A 25,302-nucleotide genomic window follows, 5' to 3' on the forward strand; every position below is an offset into this window, starting at 1 on the left:
TTCTTTACCCAGATGCAAATCATGGTCTACTAACTTTGTAAGATATTAAGCCAGTCTACTGTGTTAAGGAAGAAATTTTTTCTCCTGATTTAACCAGTTCTGTTCCTAGCTAATTAAAAAATTCTTGTTTCATTCCTCATGAATTGTATTACATTTTCACTTCTATGAAGTGACAGAAGACACATATAAACCATAAGAAAACAGATTTTTAAAAAAAATTCAGTCTCTCTTTACACCTTAGGGAGAACACAGCAAAATTTTTGCAATCCTTACAAGATGCTCTAGAGAAAATATTAAAGTCTACAATCATTATAAACACCCAAAAATACATTGTTTTGATGAAGTATTAATATAACAAACTGAAATTTATTTTAAATAGTTAGTTAGATCCAGGCATATAAACCAAGTATCATTCATATCCCTTGTAACTTAAGTTTCTACAAGCAGCTGTGAGATACTTAAAGTTCAGATCCTATTAATATGACTTCATTTAACCTTAAATGTCACAAGTAGGTGCAATAATCATATAGGTACCATTCTACCTGAAAGACCAGCACCAGGATAAAACATACATGGCTCAGATTTAATTCAGGAAGGAAGCAATGCTATTGGGAAGCAAGTTACCAGCTTTAGCACTACCCCAACTTTCATCAAGGGTGTCTGCCTGCAAGTTATCCAGACAATTCTGCAGTCTGGTACCACTTCAGGTTCACAGACGTATAGGGTTCCAAGGTGTGATAGGAATATGCTTAACTGAAGACACGTCCGGTGTGGATATTCTAGGGAGGCACTGGCCACATAGTTCTGCCCTGCCTCTCCCTGTCCATACTCCCTCCAGCCCCTGGCTCCACCCATGTCCCACCCCTTCTCCACCCATGTACCTGCCCTCCCCTTCCAGGGGACAGGAACCCAAGCTGCAAAGCAGCTGCAGCTTATGCCTCAAGAATTTGTAAGCTTCTTATATCATCAATCAGGATGAGATATTGCTAATTCAGAGCCCATCAATCTAGTTAGTGTGTTAGGCTTAGTTTGAATTTTTGTTAATACACTAGGCAATCTGCTTTAATCGGTTTGCTATCACTTATAATAATCATTTAAACTCTCTATTTCTGTAGTTAATAAGCTTGTTTTATGTGTGTTATCTAAACCAGTGTGGTTTTGAGTGAAGTGTTTGGGAAAATCTCAGCTTGGTTAACACAGGCTTGTTTTGCATATTCCTCTCCACATTGACAGCAGGTCAAACTGGAAAAATAAATTCATGCCAGTCAGGTTTTTGACCAGGGCAGGATGGTACAGCTCTAGAGTCCCAGGCTGGGGAGCTGGGATTATTTTGTTTGTAGCTTCTCTACAGGGGAGGTAAATTATACATGGGCTTCAATAATATTCCTGGCCCAGGTGAGGGTCTCTCCCCCAGGCCCACCTGCTGCCCCCATGTGCCTCCTCCAGACAATTTAAAAGAACCCAGGGACCCTGCCACTGCCCCTGGCAGCACAGTGGGCTAGAGCAGCTTCCTGCCAGCATGTCCCTATGGCCTGGAGGTGCGGGTCTCCATGCACTGCTCTCCGCCCCAAGCACTGCTGCACCCAATGGGAGCTGAGCAAGCAGTACCTGCAGGCATCAGCACGCAGCTATCCCCTGGCCCTCTGACTGAGGAGTTGCTGCCAGAAGGGAGTGCCTTAAGTAAGCACCACATCCCCAACCTCTTACCTTACCCCCCTTGCAGAGCTCAACTCCTCACACTTCTTGCTACCAAACTTGCTCCCAGAGCCTATGTCTGTTCCTGCAGCCCAATCTCGATGCAGCACAGAGACTGTACCCCAAAGTGCCTCCCAGAACCCGCCACCCTCCACCAGCCAAACTCTCTCCAAGAGCTGTAGGTAGGTGTGGGGCAGCTTGGAACCATTCTTGGAATGACCAAAATTCACAACAGCACACTGTGAGGGGGGAACAGGGACTGGTGAGTGAAAGGGCCCAGTGGAACCCTCGTTCCAGGTTGCCCCTGAGGCGGTAGTGGGGAGCAGACTCATCACAACCGCCTCAAGCATACCAGCTTATTACACCCTTTATACTCAAACAAGGACCTTGCTACTATGATCTACATATCTGCCCTCCACTCAAGGCTGACTTGCACCATTTTCAGTTAACAGAATTGGGTTTCAAACCATTTACGTGATTCATACTTGAGAAACAGTAAGTAACACTCCCTATCTCTAGATAATTGTTGGAAATTTAAGGGATTTCAGAGAAAAACCAAACAGTAAGGCATGCAAACACACCGGATCAAAAAAGCAAAGTATGGATTAATTTGCATATTCATCACCTCATTTGCACACTGGCAGCCACTCGCCTTTCCAGAAGAGCTCCTTTTGAAATACAAAACGACCGTGTAGATGGGTTTCCTTCAAAAGGAAGCCCCGCTTTCTAATGCATCCTTCTTCCTGAAAAAAGGTTAGAAAGAAGGGTGCTTTTGAAAGTTGGGGTTCCTTTCAAAGGAACTCCATTTACATGGCTGCTTTACATTTCAAAAGCAGCTCTTCCAGAAAAGGGAGTGGCTGCCACTATGCACACGATGTAGACACAGCCTCGGAAATGAAAATCTTAGCATTCAATAGAGTATCACTTCTCAACTGAGGCCAGCTTATTCTTGCCTGTAGTGCCACTAATAAGACTGCCAGAGTACAAATATGTAAATTATCAAAAACTGCTGCTTTCCCCACACAGACAATTTGTAAGTACCTCAGCAAGTTTAAAGATATGGTGCTGCATTTAAATAAAAGCCTTGAGCCAAAATTTTTTTAACATAAGTGACAGATACAAGAGCATTAAACATCTTACAAGTCAACTCCAAAAGTGCTTTACACAAACCAGCCACAATTAGAGCTAAATTCAGTGACAGGCGGGATCGCTGCATGACGACTTATCACAGTAACTCTATGAGACCATTACATTAACACTTCTGCATGACTGTAGAGCAACCCAAAGAGAAAAGCAACAAATATTATCCTTCAACTCACTATCAAAACAGAACATATATTAATTTCGTATCAGTGTGGATAAAAGCCCAAACCTGAATGGAACATGTAATTAAGGTTGTATAATGAAGTGCACACTTGCTGGAGATTTGAAAGTTTATATTGTTAATAACAGTACAAATTCTCAGTAATCAAAATTAATGATCCAAAACACAAAATAGTCACCTGAGTCTTTTAAACCAGAGCAAAGAAACAAGACAGGAGGACCATACATGTCCATGAAAGCCTCTCTCAGCAAGGCCTCTTCTTTCCTCGTGAATCCAGCAACACTGATGAGCAGTGTCTTCACTGTTCTTTGTGCTCACTCACTCCCAGAGTTGCTTTCATGAAGTTATTTGCATGTCTTGAACTCATGCAATAATCCAACAGTAATTAGAGCAGTCACAAAGGAGACGGTTCCAACTTAACATCTGCTTGGAACTGTAGTGGGCTATTTCCTCTGTTTTACTATGTAGTTTTTAAAACAAGACTCAATCATAGTATGATTTTGGTAGACCAATGCTATATTACACAACATTAGCACATCATTCATTACTCTTTGGCAATGTTTGCTTGAGAGAAAATTGTGGCCTGAGCCCAGAGACTGAATTATTTCTTAGACTGGGTTGATTTGCTTGTCAAATCTGAGGTCTAATTTAGAGTTGTATTAGGGTGAGCAAACAAAAAAGAAATCCCACAAAGTTGAGTTTATTTATTTGTTTGTTTACACATCTGAGAATACTACCAATGTGTAATAACTGGAACCATTCACAATGCACTCTGTCAAACCTGAGAAGCAGAATTCATTACCTAAACCAGCTCAGGATTTTTGGCACGCTTTCTCCTGTTTCCCTTTGAGACATCTTCTCCCCATCAGATTCTTCCAAGTTCAATTAGTGGGATAACATGATATTAACCTACCTCATAGGAATGCTGGAAATTAAGTGCCATTCTACTCTAAGAAGTTGCTATGTAAGAAAAGTACCTGCTTATTTCACAGATCTGCGTCTTGTATATACAGACGCATATCTGTAGTACTCTTTACGGCAAGCATACTTAAAAACAGGATGCAACTCTGACAAAACCCTACATTTTCTCCCTTGTAAATCCATTGCTTGCTTCAGTTCAGCTCCCCTAATGACAGAAGAGTTCACCTCAGCCATTTCTAGTTTTTAAGTCAGTTTCTCTGATGCCCTCTGCATTTGGAATCACAACAGAAAATACCACAGTGTCATTAGTTCCACTCTTTGGCTGATGGTAAAAATGCCAGCAGCAATAAAGACCAACTTCACATTCAGCTTTATATTGACATCGTAAAGGGCTACCAAGGGTGGATTTTTTGCCCCGTAACGAAAGCTCAAATTCTGCAGAAGTTGATGGCTCAGGAGCTCTGCTCTCTAGAGAAAATTTCATCCCAGTGCCAACAAATAGAATTTTAAACCAGTTCCATATTGTAGTTCTTGATCACACAAGATATTGAGGGCTCTCTCAATTTACTGCTTTAAAAATAAAGTTTGGATGTTAACATTTTTCAGATGCCACTAAAATTACTCAAAGTATCATTTTGTACTACCTGATACAGCAGATGTGGGAAACATTTTAGCCTGAGGACCACATCTCAGTATGGAACCTGTGTGGCAGGTCACAAAACTGGGGTTTGGGGTACAAGAGGCAGTAAGGGCTCCAGTTGGGGGAGCAGGCTCTGGTGTGGACCTGGAAATGAGGAGTTTGAGGTGCAGGAGGGAACTCAGGCTAGAATGGAAGGGCTGAGAGGGCAGGAGTAGGATCAGAGCTTGGGCAGAAGAGCTGGCTGGGGGAGGGAGATGAACTCAACAGTTCAGGCTCTGGGTGGTGCTTACCTCAAGTAGTTCCCAGAAGCAGCAGCATGTCCTCCCTCCATCTCCTTCGCAGAGACTCAGCTAGCGGCTCTCTGTTCTGCCCCCACATCTCCCATAGGCAGTGGTTCCCAGCCAATGGCAGATGCAGAGCCAGTGCTTGTGGTGGGAACAGCATGAAGAGTCCATGGTTGCCCCTGCTTCCAGGAGTCACAGCACATGCAGGGTAGAGCTAGCCCCCAACTCCACTCTCCTGTGGGAGCTTGAGGGCCAGAAAAAAACTGTTGATGGGCCAGACTCTGCCTGCAGGCTTCTCCCCCAGTCTCAATGTCAGTAAAAATTCTCTCTCTATAAAAAGTAGTAGTTGACTTTATTTAAAAAAGAAATAAGTTCCAGTGAAGATGAAGGGAGCTATTGCTTGTGTAGCATTTACCTATAACAAAGGTAATGGAGACTAATTTAAATGCAGGTGGCTTCTTTGGTTTTGTTTCAGGGTTTTTTTTTTTTTGGGGGGGGTTCTTTGTTTGTTTGTTTTGTTTTTTGTAACAAACTAACTTGCAGTTAATGACAAGAGGGGAGAGTTTAAGAATGAAGATTGCAGGTATCCTGCATTTGCTCTTCCTCTCTTTTTTAAAAATTCCCCTGTGCGAATTATCAGGGAAACTGATCCAAGCTTACACAATTTCATTAATATCATGTAGGTCCTGAGAAAGATATGAATACAGTAGTGTAAAATTGACAAGACTGGAAATCCTATTGTCCTGTGCACATAACATCTCTGTGATCCAGGAAGAGGCAGCATGAAATTGACCAGGCTGCTGTCAGTTTCATGACAGTGCAGTAGCTGAAGAATGACAGCAGAGGTGGACAGCATACAGGAAAGGGAAGAGGAGAACACACACACACACACACACACACACACACACGAATAAATATGAACGCTTTACAAAAATCCCACAAGATAGGAGGGAAGAAAATACATGGAGAGAAAAAACCACAGAGCAGAAACTTACTAATACATTTTAGGTCACAGACTAACAGCTGAGAAACAATGTTTTTATTTTGTTAGATCTTCCCCTTTGTTTGAATATACATAGAGAGAGGCTGTGCCTACACAGGGAGCATCTACACTCATAAAGCCTTGTGTCGACAGTCTCTTGACAGGTATCCCTCAAAAATTTGAGGCACAGCTCTCTGTCGAACGAGTACTGTCAACAGATGCTTCTAGTGTAGATATAGCCAGAGATGTTTTAATATTCCACACACTCCACTGAAATGACAGTATGGCACACTGATTTGAGAATGGGAGGCTAAGCTTAAAATACCCAACTTTCCATCTATGCATTTCTGAAGTGAGAAAACAATACATTCTGTAACATGCACACACAAAAAACTATTATTTCCTTTTTTGAACTGATCTCCTGATTTGTTTTAAGAGACAGTTATACAGACACCTGAGTTTTACTTAATATATTATTCAAAATAAAATTAATGATGAATGCTGCCAAAAGAGTTTAAAAAGTTACGCAAGTTACTTGACAGAGAAGAGACTATTCATCTAGCACCATTTAAATGTTCATCATTACAAAGGCGGTTTCCACAGGTCAACTAAAATTACCACTGAACATAAAACAATTACTAAAAAGACTTAGAAAAATCTGGTAACTACCATTTCATTTTCTTTACTTGCACGTATATAATGCCAAAAAAAAAATCTCTGCATGCTGATCACAAGAATGTTTCTATCCCAAAATAAAACTTGTCAACAGGAACTCTATTACACAATGCTCACAAAATAAGATTCAGTGTGATAAACTAATGTGAGACACACCCAGCCTGGTTGGATTTATTGGTACTGGATATTCATTTGCCAAAAATAACAAACCTCAACTGATATTTCTACTGAAGTTTTAATAAAATATTCAGAAGTTTGGAGAAGATAGAGGATGGGGAACACTGATTATAACTCACAAAAATCAGGAAGGATTTTGTCATTGACTTCAATAGGACCAGGGTTCCACATTTAAGCTGTGTCTATACCATGCCACTTCTGGAAGAAGTGGCACGTTAATGAGCTGTCCAGAAGATGCTAATAAGGTGTAGGTGTAAATTTCCCACGCCTCATTAGCACATTAGCACTTGATTCAGAGTCCGGAAGAAGCTCTTCTGGACTCCAAAATACATGTGCAGATGTGCAGCCCGTGGGGACCTTCCAGAAGGAAACCCTCTTTCCAGAAGCCCCTTTTGGGGAAGAATAAGCTTCCAGAAGGAGGGTTTCCCTCTAGAAGATCCCCGCGGACCATGTGTCTGTATGTTTATTTTGGAGGCCGGAAGAGCTTCTTCTGGACTCTGAATCACGTGTCCATATGCTAATGAGGTGCAGGAAATTTACATCCAAGCCTCATCAGCATCTTCCAGACGGCTCATTACCATGCCACTTTCAGAAGAAGTGGTACGTGTAGACAGCCTTACAGTTCTAAAAAACAGTCATGCTATTCTTCTAAATCTTCTGGGACAACTCAGGTGTTGCCAGACCTGCAGCCATAGGAGATGCCAGGTCACAGAGGCTCCACCAAAGCTTCCTCAATGTTTACTAGAACTAAAATCTCATGTAATGCCCACATTTTTCTGGAAAATAAAGACTTCTCTTCATTGAATCATGGCTGACTGGGACTTAATTCTGCTTGTGCTGCTGATGTTTTGACCATTGCAGTTCCTCCATTGCTTATGGTCATTAACCAGTTGTAGCACTTCTTTACAGCTGATGGAAAAACATTCAATATAATCTGTCACTGTATTCTGGCAGTTTTTCCTTGGCCGCTCTCCTTTTTACTTTCCTGTCACAATGATTGCATAGCACGGCATCCTCCATATAGCCTATGTGTCCCAGTGAGCTGAGACCTCTTATTTAGGTCATATTTTCTAACACGTCCTACTCTGTCAGTTCCCTGTTTCTCACATTTGTTATTCTCTTTCCATGAAACGTGTGATGCTGTCCTCACTCATCTGTGATGGGAAACCTTCAACCTCTTTGTTAGCCCTCTCTCTTCTCCAGACAGTAGCACATGCAGTACAATCTCATAGAATAACCAGACCTTCTGTTTGGTGTGGAGACCTGTTTGATTAGATACTGCTCAGCCTTCCAAAAGTGCTGTTTACTCTTCTTTTCTCTCATGCTGTCTTTTCTCTCACCATAAAACACTTGAGAGTCCATAATCTCTGTTCCTTTAAAACCCAAGGAAGGTCTCCACCTGAGGCAACGAGGGATTACATCACCATACAAGAGGTCAGGATTTAAATCCTAGTCGGGGCACAACGCATAAGAATTTTTGGCCTTGAGCACAGAAACCAATTAAATGACTCTGCAGGTGAACCCATGTATACCTGAACAAGAACAGGGCTGGTCTACAATGAAAACTTATATCAGTATAACTACATCTCTCAGTGCTGTGCAGAAAAAATTTACACCCTTGAGAGAGCTATGCCAACCTAATCCTCAGTATAAACAGCATTAGGCTGATGGAACAATTCTTTTGGTGGCCTAGCCATTGCTTTTCAGAAAGGTGAACTAACTACACTTAAGGCAGAACCCCTTCCTTTGCTGTAGTAACTACAATGCAACTCTAAAAGTGCTGCAGTTGCACTGCTAAAGCACAGACATTACACGTAAGAATGTTAAGAGTGGGTCAGACCAAAGGTCCATCTAGCTCAGTATCCTGTCTTCTGATGCTGGCCAATGCCAGGTCAGCCAGATGCAATCACCAAGTGATTCATCCAGGAAATAGGAATAAGGGGATTTCGAAGGAGGAGGGATCCTTTTGAAAAGGACCCCCCCGATCTGGATGAGCTGCGCGGGAGCGAGAAGCAGCAATTTCGAAGTGTTGCGGCCGGCGGCATGCTAATGAGGCGCTGAATATGCATTTCATATTCATATGTATTTTCTCTAAGTGTAGACGTAGCCAGCCTGAGTAGATGTTTTCAGAGAACTGTCCACAATGACTCCAACATCTCTTTCTTGAGTGTTAACAGCTAATTTAGATCCTATGACTTTCTATATATAGTTGAGATTATGTGCTCCAATGTACATTACTTTGAATTTATCAACACTGATTTCCATCTGCCTTTTTGTCGTTCAGTCATCCAGTTGCGAGAGAAACCTTTGTAAATCATCACAGTCTGTGTTAGCTTCCACTATCTTGGGTAGTTTTGTACCATCTGCAAATTTTGCCCACTCACAGTTCACCCTTCTCTCCAGATTATTTATGAATAAACTGAACAGGACTGGTCCCAGTACAGCCCCTGAGGAACACGATTTACCTCTCTGCATTTTGAAAACTGGACACTTATTTCTATCCTTTGTTTCTTATCTTTTAACCAGTTACATATCCACGAGAGGACCTTTCCTATTATCCCACATAGCTGACCTTACTTACGAGCCTTTGGAGAGGGACTCTGTCAATGGCCTTCTGAAAAATCTTAATATGCCATATCCACTGGATCACTTTTATCCACATTCTTGTTGACTCCCTTAAAGAACTACAGTAGATTGGTGAAGCACAATTTCCCTTTAAAGAAACCATGTTGATTCTTCCACAACAAATTATGTTTATTTGCATGTCTGACTATTCTGTTCTTTACTATAGTTTCATCTAGGTTGCTCAGTACTGAAGTTAGGCTTACCAGCCTAGCATTGCCAGGAACACGTCTGTAGCCCTTTCAAAAAGGGCATCATATTAGGTATAATCCAATCATCTGGTACAGAAGCTCATTTAAATTGTAAATTACATACCACAATTAGTAGTTCTGTCATTTTGCATTTGAATTCCTTCAGAACTCTTGGATTTTTTAGCTATTTATAATCTCCTGGAAGATAAAAGCTAAAGCTCCTTACATCTTAATTTTACTTCCTCCCACCAGACAAATGTAGTGGTTCATAACTACAGGCTTGCTAAAACATTTAAAAAATATATGCACACCATTTTTGTCATGCTTGGTGATTGTGTGTACTAACTATTGAACAGGCCCCTCTTATTTTCTCTCATCAGCCCTCCATTCACTGGTCTAGTTTCACCAGTATTTAGTCCAAACTCACAGAAGACTGAACAGCTGTCAATTTTTAAAAGTAATCAAGGCATGTCACCTTCTTTTATTTCATGTGAGTTTGTCCACTCTCCACTCCTCTCACCCTAAAATCCACACTGCTCAGGACCCAGGACTGACTATTATCACCTCATGACTAGTGACAGCTTTAAATACAATATCTCATACCCTAGAAGGGCTAGAAATAGGAACTACAGCATGTTTTCCCTTTTGAATAATATCCTTTTCCTGTGGAATACACAATTCTTGCTCTAGCCCTGAGAAGTACTGAATCTGAAAATATCTGTCTATAAAAAGTTATTTTGGGAACTGCTTAAAAGTATCTAATTCTTTTAGAAAAGTTTTCTCCCTCAAAGAATAGTACAATTGGGAGTCATAATTAAGGTGGTCTGGCTTTACAGGAAAAGGAAGAGGAGATAGTCCTAATGCATTGTTTTACAATGCTAATATTTCTAAAATATATTTTCGTCAAGATTATGTAACATATACAGAACACATGATGATACACCATAATTCACAGGTCTTGCTTCACTCTTTTCAGGCGTGCTTTATACCCACAGATACTAAAATGATGTTCTGAACAGCCACAGAAGTCCCTACACACACATCTGCAAACAAATACATCTGTATTTTTTGCTTTCATAAGGTTTCACATTGATTGTGAGAATCCTTAAATAAAAAGTTTACTCACTATTTTAAGTATAGAAACTTGATGATGTCCCTTAATACCAAGGATTCTAGAATTTGCTCAATACAAACTCTTTTTACAGTAAACTCTTTCATAACCAACAGCCATGGGACTGGGAGGTTGCCAGATATTCAGTCTGGATGAGAGGTATACCTAACAATGCATTACACTACAGAAAAACAAGATTCAATATTAAGAAACACACAAAAATGTATGCAGAGTACTTTATTTACCAACAGTAGTACCGTACACTGTAAACTTATAGGCTATGTATACACTAGCATTCTTCTTTTGAAAGAGACAAGCAAATTCAGAAAATTGAAAATGCACATGAGAGAGAGAGTTACATATCTGGCACCTCATTTGCATATTCTTATTTGAAAAGAAGTAATCCCTATCTTCGAAAGAACTCTTCTTGCCAAAAAAAAAGGAAAAAGGGTTCTTTTGAAATGGGGATTACTTTCGAAACAGCTGCGTCTACACTGCTTTTCTTCTATTGAACAAAGAATATGCAAATGAGGTACCAGATATATAAATCTGTGTCTCATTTGCATTTTCAATTCCTTTCATTTGCATGCCTCTTTTGAAAGAGCAATGCTACTGTAGACATAGGCAAACTGTATTTGCTGTATTTATTTGTAGTTACTTTCACTATACCGTACTTACAGAAAACAACTAAAATTTACTTATGGTTAAAATGGCAGTTACTTGGGAGTTCTGGATAACAGAATGCCAGATAAGAAAGAGTTTACTATGTATAAAAACTGAGAAGGAAAGAATGTGAAATAGTAACACAGCATAAGAACTATTACATAGGTGTAACAGTGAAGGAATACATGAGTATAACATGCCCTCCTTAGCTTCAATGTAAACAAAAAAATTCCCCAGAAACAACCAAAAAGGGGATTGTCTCTCTTTATAAAGACTCTCTCTTTGAAACAAAGGTTAGTTTAAAAATAACAAATAATTAGTCTACAGCAGCTTTCGATTCTCTACCTATCCAAGTCCCCATGACCTTTCTTTTAAACTGGTGGTGATATAACAAGCATGAGTTATTACGCACAAGAGTACAGCACTAATGCACAAAGAAAACAAATCTGAAAAGACAGAAAATATTTTCTAGCCTCCTTCAGTTACCATAATCTTAGGTAAACTTTCTTACAGAAGTGCAATTAAGTTGATATGCCTTTAAGTAAGATTTACTGTGTTACCATAAAAAGCACATGCATGCTAGAAAGACAAAGGAAACTTTAAAAATGGGAGAGTTTATGTCTTTGCAGAATTGGAAGTCCATGGCTGGAAGCCCAAATCTGTTTCATCTTTCAACATAGGAACAGGATATAAGGTCACTGTCGTCTTTTAATTGAAAACATCTTCAAACCAGACTGATGGCATGGACCACGATTTTTGTGTCTTCTTATGACACATGACTCCTATCGAGTTAGGACACATGAGCTCCCCGATACAGCATTAATTCCAGATTTCAAATGAGCATGTGCACTTGTGAAAGTTAAGGAACTGTAAGCAAGGCAGCTGACATGCAAGCTTTCCTTTTTGCCCCACTACTATCTTTATCTGACGCCGATAGGCATCTCACTGATAAATGCTCAATTTTGGTCTCCAGACACTCTGGGTGCAATTGTTTTGTGATTTAGAGTACAGCCCGTGGGAAGCTGTACACTCACTCCATTTACAAGCAACGTCTAAGCCATAGTCTGAAACCTGAAAAGAGAATATTTCAGTCACCCTACTCTCCTTAACAACATTTACATACTAGTAAACAGAGACCAAAAATGTCATCGTGCTATACTGTACGACTAGAACTTAGTATACCATAAATTAAATCTGATTCTCTACAGAACATACCTCTTTTTCTGCTGCAAAGCACATATTCAACTGCTTACTTTTTAAAATTTAGTGATCAAGTGGTCCTCTGTGAAAAGGCACCATCCATTAACATTTCATTTAAAAAAAAAACACTGGACACATTTCAAAACTGCAGCATACTGAGCACAAGCAATAGGAAGTGTTATTATTTCTGAAGCATGGAATAAGATGATTTGCGTGTTTATATTGTTTTAGATGTACGTGAACAGGCACTAGGCAAATTTAAACTGAACATGAGCCCCCTTGGCCCCTCATGTTTCATTCAAGTGTCCTAATTTCTGTTGTTTAGCACCTCAAATATACTGGTACCTCCAGAGAAAGGGATGTCTGAAATACAGATGACTGAAGTTTGCTTCTGAATTTGCTTCTTTGTTAATCTGCTTCCTGAGTACACAGGATCTATTAGGACTTCTCACTTCATGGAGAAAAGTTAATCCCTAACTTCTGTAACAATTAAAATAGGAAAAAAATAACCTCACTCAACACAGAAGTAAAGGTTCTTATTGATGCTCGTGCCCTTCCAGAACAGTGAGTTCAGCAAAACTCAAACTTCTGACAACCAGTAAATACAGTTAAGGCATACATAACCACATAACTATCTTTGCCCCCTGGAGATGGCAATAGCTACCAGGAATTATCTGCAACCACTGCAGCTGCATTCAGGGTGTTAAATGTAGCTGAACTGAATGTCAGAAGCAGTAGCTGGGGCAGGTTGTCAGAAGTGCCTTTGTGTTATGAAGAACTCTGTGGATTAATTTGAGGATTACTGTGCTGTGACATGAAGAGATCTGAGCCTAAGGACCCCAGTGTGTGGGGATCAAAGAGAAGAAGTGCAAGTGTATTTTGAGGTTCAAGTCTACCTAACGTCAACACAGAATTGTGCAGTTTGATCAACAGCAGGGCCCTGGAATCTTCTTCCAGGAATATGAGAGCAGTCTGTAGTTTAATGATGGCTAAAGAATGGTATAGGTTTACGAAGTAACGTGCATGCAGTTGTGATGGGGATATAAAAAGGTATGAAATGGCTGTTGAATTTTACAAGTGTGGTATTCTGTTAAGGGGAATAACTGCCAGGCAATCATAAGAGACTATTCCCGGTTTACTGCATATTAGCAGAAGCATTATGAACACCTCTTTTCTTTGATACGCCTTGAAACCAAAAGCACTGTAAGAATAAAAAAGATAAGGAGAGGGAATAACAATCAGAAGCCACCTGTATTTTTTTTTTTTTTTTTTTTTTATAAAGGACTTCAAACTAACTTTGTTATTGCAGTGGTTTTCAGAATAATTCCAAACACTTTTAACATGAAAATCATTATAACAAACGAGCTACATTTTCTGATATATATTTACTTTCACTGACTATATACACTGGTTTCAGTATAAAAACAGCATCACAAATATGTCCAAAGGCCCAGAGACATTGTGATTAAAGGCTGCTAACTAAAACGAATGTGGCAAAGCCAAAGTCACACTCAACTTACTGCCTAAAACCACAAGAAAGTAAAAATATGTTTACTATCCTCCAAAGGAAAACAGCTTCAACACCTCCCTAAGACATCATACCTACATTCAATTCTACATATAGCACCTCAAATTCACCAGCAGTTTTCATCCTTCATAAGAGTGTAATCCAATTGTCTGAAGTAAGTAGAAAATCGCCCTGTTGCTGAAAAAGGAGTTGGATTGGATTTAAACATGCAATACTACTATATGAACTAATATCAAATATGAAGATGAAGTATTAATAAATGAACATATTCTTTGTGCACTTGTATATGGCATCACCAATAATGTGAACAGTTCCATCTGTAAAGGTTTTTTTAAACATATCCAGCACTTATACATACATCAGTTATTGGCCAGTTCAATTTTGCTAACCTTTAATTGAAAGAAAATCATTCTTTCCTAGATGTGAAACTTTGACTGATCCACTGGGTGGTTGGTTAAGGAAAGTTTTACTGTTTATTATGTTTTCATTATCGTCTAAGAAGGTGTTTAAAATACAGATCTTAACTTGGATTTCAACAAAAATATACAACACAAGGTGTCTGTTTTATGAACTGTCATCTGTTGATTTAAGCAGGCAAAACTTTCTACTGATCAAAGTGAGACAATGCAGAATTGCGTGTGGCGCATCTTTGTAATAACGTTTAACTATGATACATTTAAACCGCTCAGGCCAAAAATGGACAAAAACCCAGGTACTTAGTTATTTAAGTATTGACAAAATATTAAGTTTTCATACAAAATATTAATAGCAAATATATTCAAATGGTCATAATCTCATATTTACTTTTTTTTGTTTGTTTGTACATAGTAGGCAAGGTTTTCCAATTTAAGAACACAGAAAATAAAAATATCCTGCTGATGGGATTACAAACTGATGTTGTTAAATCTGCATATAACAAAACTATTCAGAATATCAAAGTATCTTTCATTTAAAAATACACGCCACCACTGCCACACACGCATACATAGACAGCCAACAATCACAAAATCACAGAGCACTAGAACTGGAAGGGACCTCAAGAAGTCATGGAGTCCAGTTCCTGCCCTCCAGATCCTCCAGGAGCATGCAAGTTGTTGGAAATGTATTCAGTGCACTGATTTCCAAGAGCACATCAGCTTTCAGATGACATCATAGAACACCAAAACACCTGATTACCAGACATATTTAGAAGGAGAATGGTGGGGTGGGGGGAGGATGACACCATTCCATATGGATTATATCTTTCAATTCTATGCTAACAGGCACTCATTCAGCCACCTTGCTTTGGAAAAAGGCTGCCTGTCTAGTTTAAGAAATTACGTCTTAACATTAAATAAATAAATAAATAAATAAATAAATAAATAAATCTTTTGGGAAGCTTTTTCTTTAAATTCTCAAAAGAGTAAGTGCCCTATACAGACCTTTGTTACAATGACTTGCTTTCAGTCTTCCTAATCTCCTTGCACAAAGCACAAGGGTTTGGGGCACAAAAGAATAGGAACAACCATTTTCAAGTGTAGTTAGATACGGTTTGTCTCCCCCCTACACCTTCACCAAAAGCACAGTCATCTCCACGCGAGGACGACAACCCTGTCTCCCGAAAGGGCTTGCAGGGATGAACGCTGTACGATTTTTAAGTGAAGTATACGAGCCACAAGCCAGCCTGGCGCACACTCTAACCGAGGCCTTTGGTGGGTGGCACAGAACACATCAGAGCTCAGGCATATTTTGCCATGTGTCCTCAGTACAGTACAAAGGAGCCTCAGTAGTGCATTGCCCACAAGGTCCACACCTGCGACTGGGGACAAGGCCGGCTGGCGCTGCGCTGCGCTGGGCAAGGCAGCCCTATTGTTTGCTTACCTGTCACCGTGGAGCCCCGCGCGGCCGCCCCGGGGAGCAGCAGCAGCAGCAGCAGCCCCGGGACAGGCGGCGGCAGGGCTGGGCGGCGGGCGCCGCGCCCAGGCGGAGCCGGGCACCAGAACAGCAGCGTCACCAAAGCAACCCTGAAGCGTCTCATCCCATCCATGGCCAAGCCCGGCCTCAAGTCATCGCTGCCCGGGGCGCCCCCCGAGAGCCGAGCCGGGGCTGCTACGCGGCACATCCACGCCCGCGGGGCGCCGGTGCATGGGCCGGGGGCTGCCAGGCGAGGTGGGGCGGGGCGCTCGGAGCGGGGGCGGCTCACGGCCCTGCTGGGCTGCGGTGCTCTCCCAGCCGCCGCGGCGGGCCCCAGCTCTTCCCGAAGACGCGCTGAGATCCCGCCAGGAGCCGGCTCGGCGGCGGGGAGCGGAGCGAGGCGGCCCGGCACCTGCGTGCGCGCGTGTGTGGAAAACTTGGGGCAGGCGAGGGGGCGCGCGCGTAACCACGCGCCCGTCTTCTGCTGCGGGCCCGCCTCGCGCCTCAGCTCTCCAGCGCGCGGGCGCGACACAGACGGAGCCGGGGACGCCGCGCGCTACCCGCCCCGGCCGCCCGGCGCGCGCAGGGGGGGCGGGGCAAGGCTCCGACAGCGGGGGCGGGGGGGACGATGCGGGAGAAAGGGAACACTGACGTCGCCAAGCTCCGCCCCCCTGCTGCTGCGGCGGCGGGAGCAGCGCTGGTAGTCGTTCGGGGCTGCGCGGGGCACGGGCGGGAGCCGCGTTCGGAGTGTTGCTCCCTGCTTCCCCCCCCCCCCCCCCCCCCAGTGGCGGGCGGCTGGGAACCCTGGGAGAGGGGCCGGGTGGCGCTGCGACTCCAAACCCGAGGCGCAGCCGGCTGGCTCGTGCGCGGGCTGCGCTGGGCTGGGCTGGGCTGTTAGCTGCCCGGCCGCCTCAGAAACCGCTAACTTGTACAAACGTGACGCGTGGGCCCGGCCTGTGGGGCTCCCGCGCCGGCTGCCTCGGCGCGCCTGGGGTGGACGAGGGTTCATGTGGGTGTAGCTCCCGCCGCCTGGAGAGGCGGCTCAGCCCCCTTGGAGAGCTTCCGTGGCTGTCTGCGGAGCTCCGTGGGAGGCGTTCAGTGACGCAGCAGCGGCCGGGGGGCGCTGACGGGAGCGGGTGGGTGAGGGCCTGAAACAAGCAGATGAGCTTTCGGCCGCGTGTAGACGTGCACGCTACTTCGAAGTAGTGGCACCAACTTCGAAATAGCGCCCGTCACGGCTACACATGTTGGGCGCTATTTCGATGTTAACATCGACGTTAGGTGGTGAGACGTCGAAGTCGCTAACCCCATGAGGAGATGGGAATAGCGCCCTACTTTGAAGTTGAACGTCAAAGTAGGGCACATGTAGACGATCCGTGTCCCGCACCATCGAAATAGCGGGGTCCGCCATGGCGGCCATCAGCTGAGGGGTTGAGAGACGCTCTCTCTCCAGCCCCTGCGGGGCTCTATGGTCATCGTGTGCAGCAGCCCTTAGCCTAGGGCTTCTGGCTGCTGCTGCCGCAGCTGGGGATCCATGCTGCATGCACAGGGTCTGCAACCAGTTGTCGGCTCTGTGGATCTTGTGTTGTTTAGTGCAACTGTGTCTGGGAGGAGCCCTTTAAGGGAGCGGCTTGCTGTTGAGTCTGCCCTGTGACCCTGTCTGCAGCTGTGCCTGGCACCCTTATTTCGATGTGTGCTACTTTGGCGTGTAGACGTTCCCTCGCAGCACCTATTTCGATGTGGTGTTGCCCAACGTCGAAGTTGAACGTCGACGTTGCCAGCCCTGGAGGACGTGTAGATGTTATTCATCGAAATGGGCCACCGTGTCCTACGGACAGGACAGCTCCGCTTCCGGGACAGGAAGGCTACGTCTACACGTGCATGCTACATTGAAATAGCTTATTTCGATGTAGCGACATCAAAATAAGCTATTTCGATGTAGCATGCACATGTAGACGTAGCCTTCCTGTCCCGGAAGCGGAGCTGTCCTGTCCGTAGGACGCGGTGGCCCAGCTGCCCCACCTGTCCGAAGGATGGGCACTAACCTGCCTTCCCAGCAGGCTGCATCCAGCTTCTCCACAGTGAGGGAAAGTGGAGTGCCCTGGGGCCAGCACTTTCCGCTTCCTGAGGCTGCAGAGAAGCTGCATGCAGCAACAGGCCAGGAGGGCAGTGTGGTGGAGAAGAGCGCTGGTCCAGCTCCTACCAGCTGAGAGGAGGGTGGCAGTGCCCCCCTGCTGCCACAGTGACAGGGCCCATAATCACCTGGGCACACTGCTCAAAGGACAAGGCAAGCAGGGAGGTTGTCCCAGACTGCTGCCCAAGACAGCCATGCGTTAAAGTCTGTGAGTAAAAAGCATCTGTGGTGGGGCTGCACAGCAGCACGTAGCTGTGGCAATTTTGCTGCTGTAGTATAGCTCTGACCCTAGTTACTCTAACAAACATTGGGATAGAGATGGCAAAGCCCCTTGTTCATGCCTTAAATAGTGTCTCGCATCACCAGAAGGATTCATATTAAGAAAACACAAACTTAATGGTGATGGAGTTAGTAGTTGTAGTCCCACAACCATGGCTTGTGGTCATCATACCTTTCCCAAAAGTGAGAACTTAAATCCCTCAACTTAAATGTCAAAAAGCATTCAGTGTCGAGTGATAGTCACGCTACATCCCTTCCAAACAGAGTTTTAAAAATGAAGTTATAAACACCAAATACAAGAAAAATGAATCTTTAAGGTTACATTTTTCTGACAGGACAACCACACAAGCTTTAACTGCCCTTGTAAGGAAAGCCAGGAGGCACTCAAAAGAACACAGTACCCTGCCCTCTATAAACAAACTAAAAAGACCATTTTAGCATCACTTCTGATAACAGGAATCCAATAATAATCTCAGTGTTGTCCTGGAGCAAATGCAGCTGATTGAAAGAGACCACATTGGAACAATGAGCTGTCTTGCCTAGTTTCACAATCACAATTACATAGGTTAACAATGTATTGGGCTTTCCTAATGTCATTTTTCAATATAATCTCACTGGCACTCTTTGGGTAGAAATTTTCCACGTGGTACTGCCCCAAATATAGTTGAAACCTGGAAGCCAAAAATTTGGAGTAAACTCTCAGAATTCATGAATAAAGAAACAATATTGCATTATGCTGTGTCTCAATAGCACATATTTCAAAATATCCATTTTGAAATAGGCATTATTCCTTCTGCAATGAGGGTTACCGAATTTGAAATAAAGTACCTGCTATTTCAAATTTATTTCTAAATAGTGCATGCATAGTCTAGATGCTAGCAAAGTTATTGCACAAGAACATAACAGCCACACTGGGTCAGACCAAAGGTCCTTCTAGCCCAGTGTCCTGTCTTCAGAAAGAGGCCAATGCCTGATGCTCCAGAGGGGGTGAACAGAACAGATAATCACCAAAGTGATCCCTCTCCTGGCATCTATTTCCAGTCTCTAACAGAGGCGAGGGACACCATCCTGACCTATCCTAGATAATGGCTGTTGACAGACCTAACCACCATGAACTTATTTAGCTCTTTTTTGAACCCTGTTAAAGCCTTGATCTTCACAACCTCCTTTGGCAAGGAGCTCCACCAGCCTACTATATGCTGTGTGTAAAGAAAAGCTTCCTTGTGTTAGTTTTAAACCTGCTACCCATTAACAGTTGGTATCTTGAAATAACTCTGTAGTGTAGGCATAACCAAGGGGAGCACTGGGGACAGCACCTGCAGATGGAGCAGCACATAGAACTGCATAGCCAGACCTTCACAAAGGAACTGGAGTGGGGAATATGCTGCCCAGAACCTCCACCCTGACCCCTAATGCCCTGCCCAGCCCTGCTATCCCTTCCTGCCCTCTGAACCTCTCAGTCCCAGACCAGAGCACCCTCATGCACCCCAAACCTTTCATCTCCAGTCTCGCTCCAGAGCCAGCAACCCAAGCCAGAGACATACTCCATGCCATAAGAGCAAGGGCACAGAGGTGCGTGTAGACACTGCTTGCTTTACTGTTGCTCCATAGGCAGCTTGAATCAGTCCACCACTTTGTGACAGTGCAGCCTAATGCACCACATAAGTCTTCTAGTTTATAACAAACGTGTGGTGAACTTTCATAACCATGTGAATGGTTATGGAGATCTCACACACACTAAGTTAGTGTTCTCTTTTTTTCTGAAAACTATGGACTTTGTCATGAACACATTAAACCACTCTGACTGATGAATTTAAAATAATGTATTTGTCTCAGTGTGTTAAATATGTAGTAATCTGGAATGATTACTTTATGAAGGGTTGAGAGTACAATATGTTTAAAATATAAAATCAGCTTAGAAATCCTAATGAAGGAAATGTAAAGCAGAAAGGAGCTGCCTCATGTATTGTAGAATATTTAACATTCAGCAGCATAGCTGACTTACCCTTACTACAAAGCTTTTGCAAATAAATTTCCACAAATTCAGGATATATAAAAAAAATCTGTAACTGACATTTTTTATTCCTAAATATAGTTTTTTTAATTGCATACCATCTGTGTGTCCAGCCCTCACAATCTGACATGCAATGGAAAATATGCTTCGGGCTTTTTTCCCAAAAATTTGTTACATTTGAGTTTTAGGCTTTGGCTGAAAGGGATGAGCAGAAATGGGGAGGGAACAGAAGAGGGAGACAGTGGGGAGGAGGGCTGGACAGAATGGGAACAGGGTCTGAGTGAAGCAAGGGTGGAACCTGGGTGAGACCACAAGCTAGGCAGCTTGCCTCCTGATGCAGCAGCTTCACCCCCAGCCCATGTTTTGAACTGTTATCAAGAAGAACCAGTCATAAGCATGGACACGTCCTTTGGAATGATGGTTGACGCATGAAGGGACATATGAATCTTCAGTATATCTGTCGGGCAAATATCTCTAAATATCAGCCACAACAGTGCCAGGCGAAAGCTTTTTTTTTACTTTCAGGTGACAAACAAAAAGCAAGGAGCATTCTCTCCTATCAGTTCAAGTTTCATGATAAAGAGATTGCACTAGAGTACTGTAATGGGGGAATCGAAAAATACTATTTCTTTTGTTTCTTATGGTGCAAATACCTATAATAAAAGTATAAGTGATCGCTGTACACTTTCTAAGATGAGTTGTAATTGAAATCAAATGTATCTGAAAATGTAGGAAACATCCAAAATATTTAAATATATAATATTGTTATTGTTTAATCGCAAGATTAATCATAATTAATTTATTTAATCTCTTGACAGCCATAACTGTAAGTCTCTGTGTGTGCATGTATACCAAAAGGAAGAGAACTAATGGAAGTACATTTATTTCCTTAAAAATGAAAAAGCAGAGAAAAGCAAAGCAAAGACTGACTTAGCTCTTCGGAGACATTACTGTTGTTTATGCCCTCATTAGTCCATTATTCTCCAGGGTGCTACAGACTCATTGTTTTTACAGAGCTAGACTAACACGGCTGCTCCATGGAGACTTCTCACTACTGTCATACACATTCTTCTATGTGATTCTATAAAGCATTTGCCTGCCACAGCCTCCTAAGCATCTGATTATACTCAAAGTGTTAAAGACGAAAGCATGGCAAACTGTATCTACCCTCAGTCCTGCTTTTTGGGACAACGGAAATAGGCATTGCAGGATCAGAGCCTAAACATGTTTATTACTAGTATTAAGTGAATCAACAGTTGAGCTCAGTACTTGAGACGTAAGTTTTGGAGGCTTAGAATGGCGAGAACAGCAGCATGTACAGAGGCCAGCTCTAAAACTCTCATCTTGTAGGAAGCTGTATTTTCAATTGCTGTGTCTGAGTTGTCTGGAGTAGTCAGGCTGAACCACACTGGCAACTGCAAGGTAGCAAGGGAGAGGCTAGGACAGTTCCTTATTACAATTTTTTCAGCTGGGCCATGGAGGACTGACAAAAAGAGTATATGTCTGTCGCATATGAATGGTTAAGACAGCACCAGGTGCTACTTCTGAGGACATTTAAAAGTCAGAACTAGTGGGTGTATTGAAACGAACAGCTGCATTTCTAAACAAAGACGCTTTCCCTTCCCATTCTTTTCAGTGATATTTTATACAACATACAATTAAGGTCAGGTAAAAGGACATGTTTAATTATGTCCCTTTCAATGAAAACTAGCTCTTGGGCACTGAATTCTACATGGTTATTGTTTCTGAAAAAAGTTTCACTTTTAAAATGAGTCACCTGTGAAGTTCCAAATTTCTCAGAATAATATATGTACACAATTTCATATTTTTATAAATCTTCTGATTTCAACTAATGTTTATTGCAGATCAACTGTTCATTGTGTTAAACACATTTGTATTTTATTCACTGGAAATATTTTACTTCATTACACTAATAGCCCAATTTTGTGCATTTATACTAATACAAAATGTTGATAAATTGAATCCCCACAATCTACAGCCCAATTCTCTGGGCTGTGTCAGCTTCAAATTATAATCTAAGGCTGTGGTCCACAACCCTTCTGAGGCAGAGTGCCAAAATTTTACCTTTTGACCTCTATGTACAGTCCAAATGCCGGTGATATTTTAAAAAGACACAAATAGTCCCACTCACAATAGCTTCATTAATAAATAAAAATGCAGAGCTTTGTCATTTACTGGAATGGGTAGCATTAACTGGTCTTTTGTTAATCCACAAGTGTCATGACTTTGGGTAAACTGCCGGCTGCATAGGGGAAGGAAGGGCGGGGCTGAGTACCTGCTGATGAAACTCAGCTCATGCGCCACTTTTGGCACCCATACCTGGGGTTGCTGAACCCTGATCTAAGCTCTGACATTAGTGAAAAATGCTGCTGTTATAAAGTAGAGCCCTTTTCCCAGTTATTTTCTGTCATCTTTCACCATACAAGCTGTTTTATTGTCTGCAGCGAATGGCAGGCTGAGGAAATTCAATTTTGTATTGTAGACCTCAATGCCTATATTTTAGATATGTTTTCTGTTGTGTTGTTGTGGTAGTGACCCAAATCCACTTGCATCAAAACTGCATCTGTAAATGTCTCTTGTGCCAGAGGTACAGCAGACAGGGCTGCCTGGTGATCCAGAAGCCCTGTCCAACAACAGATGGCCCCCTGGAGCATCCACACAACTTTTTTGTTGACAGATTCAGTTGAGAAAGGCCTTCTGCCTCAGGGGACAGTATGTTGACAGAACACATTTCTAGCGTGGATGCTCTGCAAGTTTTGTTGACAAAACTCTTTACTGTAGACGTAGTTAACCAGTATTTGAAAAGGGTGTCTTCAGTAGGTCCTCAAAGCCATGCTTAAGGGACTGTTCAACCTGCCCCTTTTTCTTCTTTTCACCACCTTCCTGTATCCGTTGGGCCTTACAGCACTGCCACAACCTCTCTGAGGACCAGAAGCAGACCTTTCATAACTCCCTTTAGTCATTTAGAGGACCGCTTGTGGTACTGGCTGTCATAAAACGGAGCTTGAGGCTGATTGTTTGTAACACTGGCCACAGGAATTATTTAATACCAAGATCAGACAGAAATAAACAGACTGGCTGCCCTTCTTTCTCACATTACAGTCTGGGAATTCTGCTAAACGCAATCTCTGGTTTCTACTATATTAATAGGAATGCAAAGCATCTTATTTTGGGAGCCCCTTCAGGCCACCTGACTAACTTACTACACAACAAAAAACAATAAACTCTAATCAAATGCCATTTACTTAATCTACATATTTCTATACAAAACACAAAAGCAGTCATGTAGCACTTCAAAGCCTAACAAAATAATTTATTAGGTGCTGAGCTTTCATGGGATGGACCCAGTTTAGCTCTGAAGAAGTGGGTCTGTCCCACGAAGTTCATCATCTAATAAATTATTTTATTAGTCTTTAAAGTGCTACTGGACTGCTTTTCTGTTTCGATAGAATATAGACTAACACGGCTATCTCTGGTACTATTTTCATACAAAATTATAGTGATGCTTACATAAAAACTGTCTCAATTACTAGTCCCAATTCTTCTCTCACCTTTGCCAAGCTTATGTTTTATATATTTGTGCATATGTGTGTAGTATGAACATGCATATAGAAATACTTCAGTACTTTATTTTTAGAATAGAAATCAATACCAACAGCTTTTCAAGCCTCACCATGTGACAACAAACCAGAATTCTCAACCTAGCAGTCATTCGATAACACATCAGAGTACGGAGGGCAGAGGGATTAGAAAGGGACAGAAAAACTTTAGAAACAAAGCAGATTTCAATTTCATGCTGCCAATGACTAATTTAAACAGTGAATAAAATTTTAAAAATGCAGTCAATGTCCATAAAAATCATATACTATATATATCAAACAATTATGTGCATTTGAAAGATCTGCAACTTATGCTTTGCAACTGGACATTTCTTCATTATATGAAAGATTATACGTAGGATCACGATACTGCATTTAAATCCACTGGAGAAGCCTCCTGGGCTCTAACTTCAGTAGTATTTTGAATAAGGCCAATGGTTTGTCCTAGCACAACAGTTCTCAAGTGGGGATTCAGATAGTCCACAAAAGTATTCCAGGGGCCTGTGAGTCATATCCAGGGGCCCCTGGCACCATTGATCAACTCCTCCTATTCCCTCCCAGTGCCTCCTGCAGGATTCAGAACAGCTGTTCAGCAGCCAGCAAGAAAAAGGGAGAGGTGCCAGAAAGAGGCATGGAAGAGGAGGGACAGAGGTGGGGCCTTGGTGGTAGGAGTGGAATGGAAGCTTGAGAACTGTTGTGCCAGCAGACCCCAGTGAGGAGTGGGGCAAGAGTGTGGGAGGGATGCATTTGTGTTATTCTTATCCATGCATTGAAGAGCAATGGGGCAGATTAATTGCATTCATTAAACTTTGAATTCTTCAGCTGCTCTCTGCTCACTAAGCCACGTATCCAATCACCAGCTTGAACAGCTTTGGAGAGTCTCGATTTTTTTTTCAACAATCTGCAAGAAATATGTTTTTTTATGCGAAGAAATGCTGGCTCAGTTGTTAGAGCAGTAATTTAGAAGGTGAAAGCAAGGCATAATCCCCTATTTTGCCACAGACTTTCTGCATAACTATGTAAAAGATGCATAGTCAGCTCTCGGTTCCAATCTGCAAAATAAACATACTCTGAGGGGGTGACAGCCACCATGGGCCCCTGCACATACAATTTCTCTTTGTTTTCAGCATTTTTCCTTAGTCCAACTCAAAAGCCCACTACCACAGGCACCAACTTACTCTCCAGCTGGAGGGTGCACAACCTCCTGCTCCAACCCAGCCCTCGCCCGCACTTTGCCCTTTCCCCAAACCCTGCCCCAGCTCTGCCCCATTCCACTCCTTCCCCCAAACCCTCACCCCATCCCTCCTGCTCCCCAAAGTGCGTCCCCTCCCAGAATATCCCGAACACTA

At 42.6% G+C, this 25,302-nt stretch overlaps 1 protein-coding gene across 1 annotated transcript in view; it reads right to left on the minus strand.

Moving 5' to 3' along the window:
* Positions 1 to 16,408, minus strand: part of KIAA1549 (KIAA1549 ortholog) — a 190,624-nt gene extending 174,216 nt beyond the window's left edge. Inside the window, exon 1 of the mRNA XM_075007368.1 lies at positions 15,874 to 16,408. Within this exon, the coding sequence (XP_074863469.1) occupies positions 15,874 to 16,114 (241 nt within the window). The 5' untranslated portion in view covers positions 16,115 to 16,408. The remainder of the gene's footprint in view (positions 1 to 15,873) is intronic.
* Between the last annotated feature and the right edge of the window lie 8,894 nt (positions 16,409 to 25,302).

This window comes from Carettochelys insculpta, chromosome 1, assembly GCF_033958435.1.
Source record: "Carettochelys insculpta isolate YL-2023 chromosome 1, ASM3395843v1, whole genome shotgun sequence".
NCBI lineage: Eukaryota > Metazoa > Chordata > Testudines > Carettochelyidae > Carettochelys > Carettochelys insculpta.